Source organism: Zeus faber (genome assembly GCF_960531495.2).
Source record: "Zeus faber genome assembly, chromosome: 17".
NCBI classification, from domain to species: domain Eukaryota; kingdom Metazoa; phylum Chordata; class Actinopteri; order Zeiformes; family Zeidae; genus Zeus; species Zeus faber.
This window is the reverse complement of record NC_137204.1, coordinates 25,182,824-25,203,259: the sequence shown is the minus strand read 5'-3', so window position 1 is coordinate 25,203,259 and position 20,436 is coordinate 25,182,824. Positions and strand designations below refer to the sequence as shown.

At 46.3% G+C, this 20,436-nt stretch overlaps 1 protein-coding gene across 1 annotated transcript in view; it reads right to left on the bottom strand.

The window, feature by feature from the left end:
* The window catches only part of cacna1bb (calcium channel, voltage-dependent, N type, alpha 1B subunit, b), a gene marked incomplete at both ends in the record, with an annotated part of 179,700 nt that overhangs the window by 100,888 nt on the left and 58,376 nt on the right, over positions 1-20,436 (bottom strand). The window contains 3 exons of the mRNA XM_080017276.1: positions 5,999-6,186; positions 8,515-8,667; positions 9,232-9,323. Of these exons, the coding sequence (XP_079873402.1) occupies positions 5,999-6,186; positions 8,515-8,667; positions 9,232-9,323 (433 nt within the window). The remainder of the gene's footprint in view (positions 1-5,998; positions 6,187-8,514; positions 8,668-9,231; positions 9,324-20,436) is intronic.

Here is a 20,436-nt window from a genome sequence, read left to right as displayed (position 1 = left end):
TATTATCATCATCATTATTATTATTTTCATCATTATTATTATCACCATTATTATTATTCATATTATTATGATTGTTAGTCATGGCTCCAAGCTGGGTCGAGCAAATTAAACAACAAAGTCAGTCTACTGTATCTATCTCTCTACTGTATCTATCTACCTGTCTGTCTATCTATCTGAATACCTGTCAATCAATCAATCAATCTACCTACCTATCTGTCTATCTATCTAACAGTTTTTTATTTTACTCTAACCGGTTTAGGGACAGAATTATTATATTTTATTATCATTATCATCATCATCATCCTCATCATCATCATCATCACCAGCAGTGCATTAAAAGTAAACAACCACCCCAAACACCCAATGACATAATAATAATAAAAAATTAAATAATGAGTTAATAGTTATTTATAAGCTTGTTATTTCCCCCTGATACTGATAATAGCGGCATGCAAAAAGTTCACATCCACCTTTTCCAATCGCTGGTACGGGCTACATTTGCAGTTTTAAGTCTGAAGGTGACACAGCAGAGGAAATTAAGGTTTAAATTCACGGTGGACAAAACTAAGATTGCATTTTCCACGGTGAGAGTCCGCCCACACGACCCTGCCGCTGCTCCTGTGACGGCCGGGGCTCTGTGTACATTACATCCTCGCTTTCATGGATTTCACTTCTACATGGAGGGTGCAACGGAGAAACATACTGAGCACGGCAAAATCCTGGGTTGGAAATAAACCCAGTAGGAATCACAATAAACTTCTTGGGTTTGTTTCCAGGCACGAGGGATGCACCCTGAACAACAAACCGGAGAAGAGGTCTGAAAATAAACTCCCCATAAAATCTAACTTTACTCACTCCCTAGGTTTTTCCCAATCGCAGAAATCTTCGTTGGGGGTGCTTGGAGTAGGATAATGGGGTGATAGGGACCCAATCTTCTATCCCTATGATTTGAACCGTTATGATGTGATGATTTGGTCATATTTTGGGGGCTGACAACTGGAGCTTTCATGAGAAATAAGTGGGAAAGAATCATTGGTAATGTGGACATTGGACATTTAACTACGTCGCCAGATCACGATGAACCAAAATCCCAGGCGATATCCAGTCTCACACAGACGATATCAATATTACACCGATATATCGCCCAGGACGTAGTTTGGAGGGAGGTGGGGTCGGCGGTAGAATCCGAAGATTTTAAGACGACAGGAATAAGTCGCGGTTAGAGGGGCCCATCGTTGAGAACCATCAGAGGGCATTTCCCGTGCTGTACGGTATGATCTCCGCCCGGAAGCCATAGCAACACCCTCGGGGGGCGGCTCTGGGATGGACACTGTTAGAATTAGCGCGAGAGCCCTTCCTCTCCGGCCGCTCCTCCGCCCTCCCCCCCCGTCCGTCCTCCGTCATCAGTTGTCGAGGAGCGTCCTCTGACGGGTGACGGGCTGGTCCCCACAGAACGCTTCAGGGACTCATCCGCGTCCGGTCATCAATTTTGAGGGGGTCAAAAAATAATGGTGGTCCCCACCCGCCCAAATATTATGAGCAAATATAATTGATACGTTTGCCGAAATGTTTTTCCCTCCGTCCAAACCGTGACAGAGGACGGCGCTCGGCGACGCTCCAGTGGCACCACGTCCTCTGCTTTGAGAGCACAGGACCCGGGGGCGTGACCCCTGTCTTGGAGGAGAAGGGATGGGAGGATGAAGGAGGAGGCGGAGGAGGAGGAGAGTGGAAGGGGAAGGAAGGGAGGGAGGGAGGGAGGGGAGGATGAAGGTGGAGGGGGAGGAGAGTGGAAGGGGAAGGAAGGGAGGGAGGGAGGGAGGGGAGGATGAAGGAGGAGGGGGAGGAGGAGGAGAGTGGAAGGGGAAGGAAGGGAGGGAGGGAGGGAGGGAGGGGAGGATGAAGGAGAGTGGAAGGGGAAGGAAGGGAGGGAGGGAGGGAGGGGAGGATGAAGGAGGAGGGGGAGGAGGAGGAGAGTGGAAGGGGAAGGAAGGGAGGGAGGGAGGGAGGGAGGGGAGGATGAAGGAGAGTGGAAGGGGGAAGGAAGGGAGGGAGGGAGGGAGGGGAGGATGAAGGAGGAGGGGGAGGAGGAGGAGAGTGGAAGGGGAAGGAAGGGAGGGAGGATGAAGGAGGAGGGGGAGGAGGAGGAGAGTGGAAGGGGAAGGAAGGGAGGGAGAGAGGGAGGGAGGGAGGGGAGGATGAAGGAGAAGGGGGAGAGTGGAAGGGGAAGGAAGGGAGGGAGGGAGGGAGGGAGGGAGAGAGGGAGGGGAGGATGAAGGGGGAGGAGGAGGAGAGTGGAAGGGGAAGGAAGGAAGGGAGGGAGGGAGGGGAGGATGAAGGAGGGGAGGATGAAGGAGGAGGGGGAGGAGGAGGAGAGTGGAAGGGGAAGGAAGGGAGGGAGGGGAGGATGAAGGAGGAGGGGGAGGAGGAGGAGAGTGGAAGGGGAAGGAAGGGAGGGAGGGAGGGAGGGAGGGAGGGGAGGATGAAGGAGGGGAGGATGAAGAAGGAGGGGGAGGAGGAGGAGAGTGGAAGGGGAAGGAAGGGAGGGAGGGAGAGAGGGATAACGAGGTGAAGGAGAAGGAAGGGCGGAGGAGCCAGGCAGACGCCCGGCAGCCCTGGAGAAGGGCGGCGCCGTGCCCCCACCCTTGGCTACGCCGTTTGCGGAGAAGACCTCCCCCGTCAACCTCCCTCCCCCCCGCCACCCCCCCGGAGGCAGTAGTAACACGGTCATCAATCTGCGAGGTCACCGCGGGGTCACGGGGAAGTACCGTATGTAATGCACGGAATGGAGCCTCCGCCCGGACGTGGTCCTGCTCCTCCGTCACGTGCAGCGCTGCCTCCTGACCTTTTTATCTTGCCCGGCAACATTTTTTACCGGCGGTGATGGGAGTACTCAGAGGTTTTACCAAAGTTAAAGTACAAATACGCACACGCTCAAGGGAGTCTAGTAGAAGTGAAAGTACCATGTTGACGTTTCTACTCCAGTAAAAGTAGACAGTAGCTCTAGACAGTAGTACTAGCTCCTAAATGTACTTAAAGTGTTAAAAGTAAAAGTAAAAGTAAAAGTAGGGTCATATCAGGTCTATAATGTGTCTTAAAGTACGGCATTTCATTTCAGCATATCTGTGAATATCAATCCGGCTTTCAACAATGTTCTTGTATATAAAGCCATATCTTCAAAACTAAATGAGTATAAATATAAATCTATATATATATTTTTTTTACTAAAGCGACACGACTGTGTTAGAAATGCAGTAGAGTAATACATAGAGAGGTTCTGCTCTGAAATGTAGAGGAAGTAAAAGTGGAAAAGTCTTATTAATACTTAATATACTCAGGTAAGCACAGATACATGAAAAAAGTACGAAAGTACTTGTACTTTGTTACTTTCCACCACAGTTTTTTTTGTTGTTTTTTTTTACAGTGAAGTAATCCCACGGCACTTTACCGCGATCCTGTTAACCACGAAAGACCCATTGAACGGTGTTTTTTCATTCTGGCCAACCAGTAGCGACGCAGAAACTGCAAAGCTCCCTTAAACCCTCCCGGCCAAACGAGAAGGGGAGCGAGCGGATCCTCAAATCAGAAACCGGGGATGATGACCTCAGCGTTCACCTGGCTCGGCGTGCGGTCAAAGCGACGGAATCAAATGCGAAATGTGAAAACGACTTATTTCGCCGAGTGACTCGTCCACAGCCAAAGCCCTGCACCTTCCACCGCGGCGGCGGCGGCGGCGGCGTCGTGGCTGTGAAACCCAAACCTGTTCCGCAGCAGCCGGTGCGTTCAATCCATGCGTGCTGCCATTTCAATCCAGCAACACCGGAGCCGCTTTGTTTATTATATTTTTAAGGGGGAATTGAAACACCGCGGCGTGCGGAGGGATGTCCGGGTGCGGGATCGCGGCGGGTGTCGGAACCCGGCGGGGCTGTGGGGTCCGCCGCGAAATCTCGCCTCGTCTGAGCGTCCGAGGGGAACCGGGGAGGGGGAACCGCCCACTCTCTCTTTAAAATGAGTGCAGCGCCCGTTCCAACCGCGGCTGTTTGCAGAACCGGGGCCTGGTTAGTAAAGAACCAGGTGTATCTGGACAGTAACACACACACACACACACACACACACACACACACACACACACACACACACACACACACAAACACCACACACACACACGTACAAACAAACAAACAAACAAACAAACCACACACACACACGCACACACACGCACACTTTTGGACAAACTGACTACATATTGGGGCTGAGCGGCGTCGCCGTTGGCTTGTTTATTCAAAGTTTATTAATAAGTCACGCGCGTCCAAATCGCACCAAATTCGACGCCGCCCGCCCTCGGGCCCCCGGCGACGCGCCCACCGAGTGTGGCGTGGAATCGGACGCGCGGTTGTGGAGATAATAAGACGGACGTGCCAGACGGCGATTCCTTCCTTTTGTCGTGGGAAGATTAAACCACCGAGGAGGACTCCTGGACAACAAACCGGAGAACGGGTCCGGAAATAAAACTCCCCCGAAACCGGAACACGCCTCGTGTCTATGACGCCCGCTTTTAGAATCCCGGCAAGCCGCCTCTGTTCACCGTGGGTTGTAGTTTATTTTAGTTTTTGCGGCCCAGGAAATATCCCATGCCTCCATGATTTGATGATTTCTTTTGGAAATCTTTTGGGGGGGGGGGGCACTTTTGATGCTTTCATTGGAAATGAGTGAGACACAATCGAGAAGCGAGAGACAGGAAAATCAAGATGAAAGTGGGAAAGATGGGTGGGTGGAGGATGAATGGATGGTTGGATGGATGGAGGGTTAGAAGATGAAAAACACACCAACGATGAGGATGAAGCATCACAAAGGAAGCGATAAAAATAACAAGTTGAGAGAGAAGGAAGGAGGGAGAGAGAGGGGGGAACGAGAAATAGAGAGGAGAGAGAGAGGGAAAGAGAGAGAGAGAGAGAGGAGAAGAAGTGACAGATCGCAGCACTGTCTAGGATAATGAGGCTGAGATGGCAACAGGAGATGTTGGAGGGAGTGAGAGAAAAGTGGAGGTGAAGAATAATGGGGAAGGAGGGAGGGAGAGAGAGAGAGAGAGAGAGAGAAAGAGGCGGGGGGAGTCACTGAAGGTGAGGGACATGGGATTAAGAAGGAGTGAACAGCGGGAGGGAGGGAGAGGAAGGTCGGAAGAAGAGGTGAAGGAGGGAGGAGAGAGAAAGAGATGAAGTGATGGAGGGATGAGAGGGTCTGAGGTGGATGAGCGATATTACTGGAAAGAAGAGAAATATAAATACACTCCGACAGTACTAGATCATATGTATAACGCAATATGAAATATCATTGATTATTGATTAATCTCTCAGTATAGTAAAAAAAAATCATAATAATAATAATAAACACAATAATAATAATAATAATAATAATAATAATAATAAATAATGAAAATAAAAATAATAAAAATAATCATAATAATCATAATAATAATAATAATAATAATAATAATAAGTGCTTAGTTTATAAATGAGGAGCCGCTTAACCACAGTGAGGCTGCTGATCCAGGGGGACGGGGGAGAGGGGGGATGTTAATTTGGAAATGTAAATAAATAAAAATAATCTAAAATAAAAACAGGCTATTTCTATTTGTTTAGTTACTATTTCTTGTTGTTTTGGAGACACAGGAAATGTTGAGCCCTGATAATAATGGGCGTTATCGTCAAACGTTAACGTTGGATGTCACCATATTCACAATCAATGAATATATTTTTATAGCCGTGAATCGAGTCAAAAAAAAAAAGGGCACTTTGCAAACACTGTATAACGGAAGTTTTCAACTCTGATTCATGGCAAAACTTTCTGGAAAAAAAAACGCCAGCTCTCTCCGTTTCGCCGACACGTGTTTTTCGCGAAACCCCGACGCAGTTTAACCCGACGGCCACCAGAGGGAGCGATTACGGGCGAGGCGTGAATCGAGCTCAAAGCCGTGTCTGAAACAAGACGGGGTGCGACCCACGTCGTAGAGGATGTCCACCCAGCCCTCCATGGTGATGCACTGGAACACGGTGAGCACGGCGAACAGGATGTTGTCGAAGTTGGTGATGCCGAAGTTGGGGCCGGTCCAGTACTCCGAGCACCGGGTGCCGTTGGGGCAGGTCCTGGCCGGCGGGTCCAGGCCGCAGGGCCAGTCCACCGCCTTCTCACCTGATGAGGGAGGGAGGGGGGAGGGAGGAGGGGGGAGAGAGAGAGAGAACGAGAGTGTCAGCTTCCCCATAGCTATCTATCTATCCATCTATCCGTCTATCTATCCATCTATCTATCTATCTATCTGTCTATCTATCTGTCTATCTATCTATCTATCTATCTATCCATCTATCCGTCTATCTATCCATCTATCTATCTATCTATCTGTCTATCTATCTGTCTGTCTATCTGTCTATCTATCTCTGTCTATCCATGTCACTCTAGCACCAGTTATATTGATAGTACCATAATTGCACTAGTAGTCACGCAACAAATATTGGAGAGGACTCTGCCACCCATCCATCCATTCTTCTGTCCATCCATCCATCCATTCTTTTGTCCATCTATCCATCCATACTGGCATCCCTCCATCCCTCCACCCATCCATGCTATGATTGAGGCTACCTTTTATAATACTATAATACCTTTTATTGTACTATGGCTTTGCAAGGTAAGCCATAGCACACATAGTACACATAGTGCACATAGTACATTGGTAAAGTGCTTTCATGAAAAAATAAAAATAATTCTTCAACATCTGGGTTCTTCATACATCTATAATAACATTAATAATATTAATAATACAAAAAAATAACATTCTTATTCTTATTCTAATTCTTCTTCTTCTTATTGTTATTAGTATTATTATTATTATTATTATTATTATTATTATTAATAATAATAATAATAATAATAATAATAATGCACTAAAACACTTACATAACATTTTTATTGTTATGCAATTTAATAGTTACTGTTAGAAGTCATTTTAATGTATTTTATTTAAGATACTTTCATGTAGACTTATCAACAGAACAACAAATGTAAACAGATGCTCATATAGACACTAACGCAAATACCACGGCACCACAAAATAATAAAGCATTGTTTTCATCCGGCTTCATTCTGTCGGACAGTGCCTCACGCTCACTTGTGCTCATTCTTCTAAAAACACACGGAACTGTTCGCCCTCAACACATCCTGCATTGTGTGTGTGTGTGTGTTGTGTATGTATGTGTGTTATGTGCAAATGTGTGAATGTGTGTGTGTCTGTGTGTGTGTGTGTGTGTGTGTGTGAGACTCGAATAACTAAATTACACCATCCCTGAAAATTTGCAAGTGTCACAACTGCTCACACCACCACAGACACCCTGACAGTGTTGAAACAATCACACACATGCACGCGCACACGCACACACACACACACACACACACACACACACACACACACATTTACACCAACTCACACGCACAGGCAGTCACATGCACAGCTGTCCTCCAATAACTCTTATTGTAGATCTCTCCTCAAGACTCTTGCTGACAGTGTGTGTGTGTGTGTGTGTGTGTGTGTGTGTGTGTGTGTGTGTGTGTGTGTGTGTGTTTACATGTGTATGTGTGTGCGTGCGTGTGTGTGTGTGTGTGCGTGTGCATGTGCGTGTATGTGTGTGTGTGTGTGTGTTAGTACTGAACAGGTGTTGTGGTTAAGTAATGTGATTGATGCAGAATGTGTTACAAATGTGCTGGATGTCAGCGCACAGCGTCTACCTTGGCTCTGCCAGACACCCGCGCTGTTGCCAGGCGACGCCTGGCTGCGCAGTAGCAACAGCATGTTGTTTATTTATCTATTCATAGTTTTATTTATTGTTCATTAATTTACTTGTTTGTTTGTTTGTTAATTGACTGGTATTTGCTCATTTATTTGTTCATTTATTTGGTTGTTTATTTTTCTATTTATTGATGTATTATATATTTGTTCATTCATCTACTTCTCCATCCACTTATTTTGATTTATTTTTGATTTACCTATTCATTCAAATCTTTCTTTCTAATATCATTCATGTATTTATGTATGAATTTATTTGTTTGTGTTTTCTTTTTTTTGTCAATTCGTTTTTCTGTTTATCAATCTATTTATTCATAAAAAAAACTCTGTATTTATTTATTTATCTAGACTTTAGGTTGTCAGTCTGTCTATCTCCCTATGTATGTCCCTGCCTGTCTCTGTATCTCCCTTTCTGTCTGTCTCCCTGTCTCCCTCTCTCTCTGTCTGTCTGTCTGTCTGTCTGTCATCCGTCCATCTATCTATCAATCATTATGCATAAACAACCATCTAAAAACACGTATACACAAAACATACTGTATAATAATATACAGCCATCTGTTAACTTTACAGTTACAACACACACACACACACACACACACACACACACACACACACACACACACACACACACACACACACACACACATACACACACACACACACACACACACACACACTCCACTCACCGGTGTCCACGCTGAAGCAGGTGGTGTGGAACTTGCCCATGTAGAACTCCACCCCGATGATGGCGAACATGACGATGGCGAAGAAGAGGAGCAGGCCGATCTGCAGCAGGGGAACCATGGCCTTCATGATGGACTTCAACACCACCTGGAGGCCTGGGAGGGAGGGAGGGAGGGAGGGAGGGATGGTGGTAAACAGTTACAAGAATGTGTATCATCAAAACCATTCAAGACAACATAGGAAGAAAGAAGATAGATAGATTGATACAGTAGACAGAGACAGACAGACAGATATTGTTAATAATATATTTAGGTATATTGTTAATTCACAAATATCTGGGTATTTAAATTCTTATTCATAGACCTTTTCACACACTTCCATATCTGTTTTTTATATATATATATATATATATATATATATATATATTTTTTTTTAACATATAAAGATTTATTCAATTATTACATTCATTGATTGAAATACATCCTTAAATTATTTCAGATGGAGTGAGAAGACTGAAACCTACTGGATCTATGAACTTATGACTACTCACTATCCAGGGGCAAAAACAGAAAAAAAATATTCTCCACCTTTTAAAATGATAATAATAATGATAATTATTATTATTATTATTATAATACTGCCACAGCCGTTTCCACACCACACATGCATGTTTCCCCGGGACAGTGGGAGGATGTTGCTGGAGGATGCTGGTGACTTACTGGGAATCCCCGAGACCAGCTTGAGGGGTCGCAGCACTCTGACAGCTCGCAGCGTCCGCAGATCGAAGTCGGAACCCACCTTGGCCAGGATCCTGGACAGAGCAGGGGTAGAGGATGGAGGAAAAGAAAGGAATAAAACGACAAATTAGAGCCCGGTTTGGAGAAAATGTCTCATAGTCACCACAGCAATAAACATCAAGAATTTGAAAGGGACACTTTGAAAAGGCGGCTTTACACTGAATCCGACAAACGCAGGACAGCAAAGTCACAAGTCTTATTCACCTATATGGACAGCTATAGATAGACAGAAGATGGATAGATGGACAGACAGACAGACAGACAGACAGACAGACAGACAGACAGACAGACAGATAAACGGATAGATGGATGATGGATAGATAGATGATAGGTAGACAGATAGGATTGATAGATAGATCAATAGATGGATCGACAGACAGACAGACAGACAGACAGACAGATGGATACTCAGATTCAGTGTAAAGCTGTTTCAACCAGGGAACGGGATGCAAAAAAAGGCATGAAAACCCAATTATACCTTAACCTTTTTTTTTTAGGTTTGTGACGACAACGATAAACAAACAAAATAATGATTATTTTCCTGCATTCTCTGTGTTTCACTGGGTTTGGTTTTTTCGGCTGTTTTTCGCGGATTACCGTCCAAGGAAGTTCTCAACGGCAAGTATTGCAATTTGGATTAGAATTCAGGGAGGAAAGAAAATCCAGTTTTGGGGATTTTCACACAGACACACACGCACACACGCACACACACACACACACACACCAACAAACACAAACACACACACACTCTCTCTCTCCCGCTCTCTACCTTGTTCATACTCATTTCATAATCACACTCTGCTATTGCATTGCTTTTGTGTGTGTGTGTGTGTGTGTGTGTGTGTGTGTATGTGCGTGCGTGCGTGCGTGCTCACCATCCAACACACTCACACTATCAATATTTGGCTGATTTACACAATTCTACGTCACTATTTTCACACTAATTTTGCCAAGTAGAAGAATAACACTTTGTTACAGGTCGCTGTGTGTGTGTGTGTGTGTGTGTGTGTGTGTGTGTGTGTGTGTGTGTGTGAGTGTGACAGAGTGTGTGTGGACAAGCCATTGCGCCACAGCTGGCAGCCCTCATTACAGGCTGCACACAGAAGGGGAGACTAAGTGCTCGACTAAAACACACATAGAAAAACATGCTCCAGGCCTCAGGGAGAGAGAGGGAAGACAGAGAGAGAGAGAGAGAGAGAGAGAGAGAGAGAGAGAGAGAGAGGGAGAGAAAGAAAGAGGGCAGAGCAGAGAGAGGGAGGGGAAGAGAGGAGGGAGCGAGTGAGAGGGAGTTTGAGGGGAGAGAGGGATGGAGGGAGAGAGGAGGAGGAGAGAGAAGAGAGGGAGATGGAAAGACGAGTTAGAAATAGGGAGAGAACGAGCAAGAGGAAGAGGGGCAGAGAGAGAGAGAGAGAGAGTCAAATGCATATGAAAAATATGGATTACTTATCATGGATTACTGTGAAATAGGAGAGAGGGAGGGGAGGTATGAATAGGAATGGAGAGAAGATGAAAAGACAGAGCTGTGAAAAAAAGAGAGAATGAAAGTGAGAGAGAGAGGGGGGGGGGGGACAGAGAGAGAGAGGGAGATCTGTGCATTTGCTGCTTTACAATTGCACAGCTTCCACTGAGCGGGATTTGGGGGAAACTTGAATTAGATGATGTATTTATGCGCGCGCACACACCCACACACACACACACCCACACACACACACACACACACACACACACACACACACACACACACGTGTACTGGTATAAAAGTGAGGTAGATACACCTGGTTAGTGAAGACCCATGTTCTTGGGGGGTCCTCACAAGTACAGTAATACACAAACACACACACACACACGAAACAAATAACATAAATTATTTGATTATCAGTGATGCCACAACACTGTAACTTGCACTTACTGAAGACTCACTGCCACCTGCCATACTGGGCTTACCAGTCACTAGTTAGAGCACAACGTGGTGTCATCTTCATGAACATCGATACTGTACTTATGTACATAGATATGAATACGTAATATACACATACAATAAATAATAAAATAAAATATTTTAAAAAATGTGATGTGTATGATAAATATCTCACACACACACAGGCATGCACACATGCACACACGCACAACAAAACACATTGAAAACGCATGGCAGGAGGATAATGGCGATAAGTATAAACAGAGTGTAGTTACTTCCCGGATAAGAGTTGTTATGGCAACCTATCACATGGACACAGGATTTCGTCATGGAAACTAAGGGAACAATAATAAAATAAATAGTGATATAATAATATGTAATATTATTATTATTATATTGTTGTGGGGATGGTACCGTTTGAGCAGCCTCTAGGTAATTGTGGTGCAGGAACAGAGTGGCTGCATACCTGTTCCTCATTGGTTGGTCTAACGAGCAACAGGTAGAACCCCCGTCCCCACACACACACTCAGGAGAGGAGCCTTTGTCATGACACTTCTCTGTGTCGGAGGTCCCTGAAAATATATTATATTATACTATTTTATACTATGTAAAATGTCAAACAGCTTCAGAATACATATCTTTAGTGGCTAGAAAGCAACTATTAAGAGTATCATAATAGTGGGAAGTATTTTTAAGCTTTTTTTTTGTGTTTAATAATGGATATAGGCAGGCACAAACACACACATTGACCATAAAGTGTACACACACACACACACACACACACACACACACATAACATGGGAACAGATACACATTTATATAAATACATTGAATATAATTTGAATGACATAAATCAATAGGTTATTAAGTTAACCATTACTTTAACAGTAGTTCCTTTTCAGAGCTACCTGCCCTGAAGCCCCGCAACTGATTGGCCTGACAACATCAATGTGTGTAGGTGTGTGTAGGTGTGTGTGTGTTTGAGAGAGAGAGAGAGAGAGAGAGAGATCAATTGATTAATCACATTCCCTTGCACCGTGCACACAGTCCAGTTACTAAAGCGCTGTGTGTGTGAGGATAATGGCCAAAACACGGGGCGTGAGTGTGCATGTGTGTGTGTGTGTGTGTGTGTGTGTGTGTGTGTGTGTGTGTGTGTGTGTGTGTGTGTGTGTGAGGAAACAGAAGGAGAAGAGGTTATAAAGAGGATGAATCATCTCTTTGTACTGTTTTTATTTCCGCTATGATCAATAAGTACGTTAGCTGAGGTGTTGGTGTGTGTGTGTGTGTGTGTGTGTGTGTGTGTGTGTGTTTCTGCATGGGTGAGACTGTGGGAGTGTATATAGTTTCTGTATGTGTTTGCGTGCATGCAAGCATGTGTGTGTGGGTTTACATTTGTGCATGTGTGCATGTGTGTGTGCACGTGTCAAGGTGTGGGCACGTGTGTGTGCATGGGTGTGTGTGTGTGTGTGTGTGTGTGTGTGTGTGTGTGTGTGTGTGTGTGATTTTGTGTGTCTGTTTATGCCTGTATGTGTGTGTTTGCTTTCATATGTATGCATGCATGTGCGTGTGTGTTTCCCCATGCCAGAAGGTGTGTGTGTTTGTGCAGGTAAGTGATAGTGATGTAAGGTGATGTAATGACTAAGGTTTGGGTTTTAATTTCCTTTCCCAGCACCGCAGTGGATCCATCCGGGCGCCAGGCGGTGGCACCGGAAATATAGAGGACGATGCTATCGCCATCAGGCTGCAGCGACAGTCACACAGTGTCTGCTCTGGCCTTTCATATCTCCAGGTACAGGCGGGTAACGTGCGTATACAGGCCGGTAATGTGGACAAACAGGCCGGTAATGTAGACAAACAGGCCAGTAACGTGGACAAACAGGCCAGTAATGTAGACATACAGGCCAGTAATGTGGAGAAACAGGCAGGTAACATGGACGTGCTGGCTGGTAATGTGGATAAACAGGGCGGTGACGTCAACCAACAGGTGAGTAGCTTGCACATACAGGCCATTCACGTGGATGTAAAGGCGGGTAATGTACACGCACAGGCTGATAATGTGGACTTACAGGCCGGTAACTTGCAGGTACGGGCCGGTAAAGTGAACATATTAGGCTGGAATCTTTCACATTCAAGCCAGTAAATTCAATCTACAGGCTGGTAACTTGCAGGTTCAGGCTAGCAACTTTCAGGTACAGGCCGGTAACTTGCAGGTACAAGCTGGTAAAGTGAATTACAGGCTGGTAACTTACACATTCAAGCCGGTTAAGTGAACGTACAGGCCGGTAACTTGCAGATACAGGCCAGTTACTTGCAGGTACAGGCCAGTAACTTGCAGGTTCAGGCCGGTTACTTGCAGGTACAAGCTGGTTCAATGAACGTACAGGCTGGTAACTTGCAGGTAAACGCCAGTAACATGCAGGTACAGGCCAGTAACTTGCAGGTACAGGCCAGTCATTTGCAGGTACAGGCTGGTAAAGTGAACATACAGGCTGATAACTTGCAGGTCCAGGCCAGTAACTTGCAGGGACAGGCTGGTAACTTGCAGTTACAGGCCACGAACTTGCAGGTACAAGCCAGTAAAGTGAACTTACAGGCCGGTAACTTGCAGGTACAGGCCAGTAACTTGCAGGGACAGGCCAGTAACTTGCAGGTACAAGCTGGTTAAATGAACGTACAGGCCAGTAACTTGCAGGTACAGGCCAGTAACTTGTAGGTACAGGCCGTTTAAATGAACGTACAGACAAGTAACTTGCAGGTACAGGCCAGTAACTTGCAGGGACAGGCCAGTAACTTGCAGGGACAGGCCAGTAACTTGCAGGTAGAGGTTGGTGACTTGCAGGTACAGGCCAGTAACTTGTAGGTACAGGCCGGTAACTTGCAGGTACAACCTGGTTAAATAAACGTACAGACCAGTAACTTGCAGGTACAGGCCAGTAAAGTGAACATACAGAGTGATGGGAGCGGAGTGACGACAACCAGAAACCAGGAAATTAGTCCCCATTTCACCCCGACTGGGACAGAGAAATGAAAGCTAAAAAGCTATTATATGCAACCCGTTTTTTTTTTTAACTAATTCAAGAAATGTTAACGAAACAAAAGAAAAGTTAGTTTTTGATTCAAAAACAACGTGTTTTTGTACATTATGTGTGTTTTGTCATGTATGTCACTGCTGCTGCAACACTGAACACTGAATTTCCCTTTGATGCATGTCTAAAGGGATAGAAACCCAGATCCGAGCCATTTCGGGTATTTTCTGGATCCGAATGTATCCGATTACTAAAACTTCTCCTAACAAACACATGCTGTATATGCTGTTTTTTTTGGCAACGTCGGATGAAATGGCTGAATTTAACGAAAATGTGATAAAAAATAATATTCATTCTGAAATATTTGTTTATGCACAGATTTGTGTCGTAATTTGTTTTGGTTCGTAGCCAAGGCTTCATTGTGGATTTTGAAAAACACTGCTATAAAGGGTTTCAAAACCCCCAATGATATCAAGAAATTGTAACATTCATTTGTAATACTAACAAAATCATATGAATCATAAAAAAACCATGATGGATACTGAATCTGCAACTATCGATATCAGCAACTCGAGTCGTTATATAATTTGGTTTATTTCTGATGATCTGATTTTATTTGTTCTGCATTTTCTACATGGAAAGTTAATTCTCAGACAACCACATGTGCACACTCTCCGATCGACCCGGCAGACATAAACACTTACGCCCACAAAACACTCACGCAGACACGCTCGGATGCACACGTGCAAGCGCGCGCACACACACACACACACACACACACACACACACACACACGTGCTCGCACACACACTTGTGCACACACACACACACACACACACACACACACACACACACACACACACACGTGCTCGCACACACACACGTGCACACACACACACACACACACACACACACACAAGGAGAGACAGGATCACGCACTCAAGCACCCATTTCCTGTTTTGTCGATCAACAAATCTATCTCCCCATCCATGCAGCGACTCAGGCCTTATCGCTGAAAATAAAAATAGCAGCAGGGTGGAGTCGGCCTTGAAGGAACAAAAGCAGCAGAGATGCACGGAGCCGGAGCCGGAGACGTAGACGGAGGCAGAGGCGGAGACGGACGAGAGGCGTAGGTGGAGACACTTGGGTGGCCCGCACCACCCAGACAGGCCAGACGTACCCGACAAAAATCCAATATGATATATTTGTACCGAATACTGTATCAAATACTACTTTGAGGATAAGCGTTGGTTTCAATGTTCATGCACGGGTGGTGGGTGGGTTGGTTCAATAAGGAAACGGAGTAAAATAAAATACATAGACGCCACCAATCGCTCCCTCTGCATTGGGCATATGCCCATCATTGATCTGCCATGGTCTCTCCTGTTGTTTTTACTTCTTTTTTGAGGGGGGGTCCAAGTCTTCACGTTGAATCACGTTTCAATTGATTGTTTTTGTCGAACAAATACCACTTTGAATAAAGATTTGCCTTTCGAGCCATACAAATCAGAGTTATTGGGATTTACCTTTAATCACAAGAGTCAAACCAAAAATCCCCAAGGGCACAGAACTGAACTCTAAAATAATTGGATGAACGCACGTTGTACATTCTCTCACGCTGCTTACGTCTTGCAAATGAAATCATGTCGAAGTTTAACCATTGATCATCTTTCTGGGACCTCACCCTCTCGAAGTTCCTCTTGAAGGACCCCCTGAATGTATGTCTCGCTATTTATTAATCATTTTGCCCGGGACCCCCTAGAAGGCCTTGAAGGACCCCCCCCCCTGCCCCAGCGAGGTCCCCGGACCCCATGTTGAGAACCCCTGATTCAAACATCCCTCTCCCCGCTTGCCCGGCCTTTGTTTCCCCTCTGTTATCCGTCACATGAGCAGGAGACGCATCAATCGGACGACGGCGCTTCGGGGAGGAAACGGGCGCGGTTCCACTTCCTGCCTCAGTGCATAGAGACCGACACGGCGATCGCGCCGAGGACCCCGGTCCGCTGCAGGGAGACCGGGGGGACGGAGGGACGGGGCGGCGAAGGCAACAAGGAACAATAATTTTTTTTAAAAGGTGTGGATTTGAAGGGAGAGAGCCAGTGGTGACGGAGGAGGAGGAGGAGGAGGAGGAGAGGAGGGAGTGGGAGAAGGTGGAGGGGATGTAGTTTAATTACCCACTGCCCCGGACCAGCTGAGGGCCGCCGGCGCTGATGGAGGTTTTCACACCTCACGGGGAAGAGAGGACACGGGCCTCCCAGAAGACGGGGCCGGAGAGGGGGCCGCTGACAACCTGTCTGTCTGTCCGTCTGTCGATCTGGCTCTCTGTCCGTCCGTCGGTCTGTCGATCTGTCCGTCTGTCTGTCGATCTGGCTCTCTGTCCGTCCGTCGGTCTGTCGATCTGGCTGTCGATCTGTCCGTCTGTCTGTCGATCTGGCTGTTTGTCTGTCCGTCTGTCCGCCTGTCTGTCTGTCGATCTGTTCGTCTGTCCGTCTGTCCGTCTGCATGCACATCTGTCTGTCTGTCTGGCTGTTTGTCTGTCCGTCTGTCTGCACGAACAACACCAGTTGCAAACGGTCTAATACTACTCCACGAGTCTTCTCTTTCTGTCTGTCTGTCCGTCTGTCTGTCTGCATGCCTATCTGTCTGTCTGTCTGTCGATCTGGCTGTTTGTCGTTCCGTCTGTCCATCTGTCTGTCTGTCTGTCGATCTGTCTGTCTGCATGCCTATCTGTCTGTCTGTCTGTCTGTCTGTCTGCATGCCTATCTGTCTGTCTGTCTGTCGATCAGGCTGTTTTTCTGTCCGTCTGTCCACCTGTCTGTCTGTCTGTAAGGACAACACCAATTGTAAACGGTCAAATCCTATTCGATGAGTCTTCTCCTTCTGTCCGTCTGTCTGTCTGCTTGTCTGTCTCTCTGTCTGTCTGTCTCCCTGTCTGTCTCTCTATCTGCATGCTTGTCTGTCTGTCCATCTGCCTGTCTGTCTTTCTTGATCTGTCTGATTATTTGTCTGACTGTCGCTCCATCTGCTTTTCTGTCTCTTTCTCAATCTGTCTGTCTGCATGTCCGTCTGTCTGTCTGTCTGCTTGTCTGTCTGTCTGTCTAAACACTCTCAATCTCAATCTCTCTGTCTGTCTACATGTCTGTCTGTTTCTCCGTCTGTCGGTCTGCATGTCAAACCGTCTCACTCGCTCTCGATCTGTGTGTTTGTCTACCTGCCTCTCTGTCTGTCGATCTGCGTGTCTGTCTGCCTCTTGATCTGTCCGTCTCTCTGTCCGTCCGCCTGCCTGTCTGTCTGTCCGCCTGCCTGTTTGGAGGCAGGCGGACATATATATATATATATATATATATATATACACACATATATATACAAATATATACATACACACACATATATATACATAAATATATACACACACACACACACACAGCATGTGTTATACTGTATACTATATATATATATATATATATATATATATATATACACAGCATCTATCCATCCATTGATCGTTGGTATTACATATCCTTTCCACTGTCCCTGCTTGTTTTGGCGGCTGCAGTGTTTACTACAAGTCGACCCTGAAACCCCCCAGAGTCATTACTGGAGACGGGGCTTATTCAGATACATGAAGAGCATGACTATGCATTCATCTAAACACACAATCGGGAAAATAGAGCTCGTCATTAGACACGGGCTGTTTCTTGCCAATTAGGCCGCTCATTTCTGCCGCCTCGCCAAATAAGGACGGGAGATAACCAATCATGAAATGCTCTTCGGCGTGTCACATTGTGTTTGTAAGCTGCGGCGAGCGCCGCGCGCCTCTAAATGTGAGCGTGCAGACATATGTGCATATGAGTTTGTGTTTGCGTGCGTGCATGCGCGTGAGAGAGAGTTTTGGATGGGCGGGTGAAATTTGTCGTCATGGTATTATAGGATGTGAGCGGACAGCTGTGACGGAGTCAGGGCGCCAGCGTTTCCCACAATGCCCCGTGATGACAGAAGGGGGTTCTAATGAACCCATCGTGGCTGCCAGAGCCGCTCGGCATCAAACCGGGGGGCCGCTGTTGTGCCGTGGCAAAACACACGCGCCCACACACACACACACACACACACACCAAAGCGGAGGTTCGAACACACACGCGCACCTTCAGCCTCGAAATTAGACTCATAAACAAGTCAAAGACAAGGGCCAGAGGAGGAGCGCAGCCCCAGTGCCCGCATCCGGCTCCGAGCCTCGGGGCGGGATGAAGCGCGTCTCCGCTGTTTCCTAATTATACTAACAGCTCCGACGGCGTTGTAGCGAAAACATCATTCAGGAGTTTTTCCTCGCAGAGCCGCCGCAATCTAACCGCCCCGATCCCGTTGGCTTCTTTTCCTCCGCTTTGACACCGCCGTGCAGGGGAGGCGTTCTGATATTGAAAGGGGTTCTAATAGACCGCCAAGCCGGCCGATTAAACCAGCGGCGGAGCCGAATAAAATATGAAATATACTAATATGAAATGCAGCAGCTTACTTAGTGTCTGCGCACATGGGAAACAGAGAGGATGGGGTCTCACGGTCACTCTGCGCAGATTCTGATCCAGAAACCTTCTATGGGACCTTCGAGATTCAAGAGGTTTATTTGTCACATACATATACGTACGTTCACACAAATACACAGTGAAATGTCTTTGCAACGCACCCGGATATCATGCACAATAGTTACTAAACCGAACATAATAGCCAACCTAATGAGAAGGTGTAAAACGTTTGGAAAGATGTGTCCCCGTCGGGCTCCCTTCAGTCTATTCCCTGTGCTCTGTACTCTTCTGGATTTATATTAAATATGAGATAAAATAGGATGATACTTTATGAATGCACGCGGGGGAATCCAAGGCAGCGGCAGTGAAAAAATGTGCGGTCAAGGAAGAAGAGATTAAGAGATAAGAATTAACACGTACGCACACAACAATCTACACAGGTTTATATGAACCAGCACTACGCTAACTTGTAGCACCATGCCCAATATGGGCAGAATTTGTGAACAGAGACCAAATCTGCCTCAAGCTATTTCTTCTTTGAATTTGGCGCTTCAAACCTCCAGCCCGTGCGTGGCCCGCGGGTGCCTAAAAGCCGACCAGCGTGCGATGAAGTGCGCCCGAGACGGGTCCCTGCTGCAGCCCATCAGAGAGTCACCCGAAAAGAAAGACACACCCCCTCCCTCGAACGCCAGTGTGGGCGCTGACTGAGAACGCGCCCATGGTCCGAAACAAGATTAACGAAACAAACCAAAGTAAGATGAAATAGAAAGAAGACGTTTTGGATTCACCGTTGACCAGACACATAAAAACTATTTTAGATATTAGAAATATTTTATGAACTTTTTTCTTTTCAATCCCAATGGGCAGGGGTCGGGCCCTAGCGCCCCCCTATTGACCGGCCGCCGCTGAGATGGATCGATACACTTCACGACACAACACGACACGACACAACGTGCTGACGACCTGAGAACCTGATCACCCAACCGATCGGCGTCGTACCTCGGCCTGTACGGGGCAAAAAAAAAAAAAAAAACGCGACTCCGCGATTCGCGCGCCTGCGGCCTCTGAGACGCGGGGGTTATTCCGGTGGTTGTCACACCCGAAGCCCCAAAAAACACCACGTTAATATTAGCGCCGGCGCCCGGGGAAGAACCGGGTCTCGTTATGTCAGACGGAGACGGCACACAAATAAAATGTCATTTGTCGTCCGCGGCTGTCACTCGGTATTTCCGAACGGAGGGGAGCGGGATTAGTGCCCCGGTGCCTCGCTCTCCCACCGCGATGGTCCCTGTTTTATGCAAATGGTGCAAATACATTTCTGCTGATAATGAGCTCTCATTACACGGTCTGAGGACGCGGGTAGGCCTGCGCCGCTTTTTTCTCAATTTTATTTATTTATTATTATTATTTATTTTATTTGTTTTCTTTGGGGTTCTTTGGGTTGCCGTCAAATTCCCGGTGAAAAGGAAACCGCGTCTGATCCGTTGTGCTTAGGGAAGCGAGCAACTAATTATCGACAAATAATCCTTTTTGGGTTTTGACCACACGGGCGCATCTCTTTGTTCGTTTTGTGACGGAAGCTCAGCTCGCTTCGCTTTAATCAATTAAAATTTGGCATTCCAGATTTGATGGTACCTGCAGAAAAACAGCATCAACTGTTATCAAC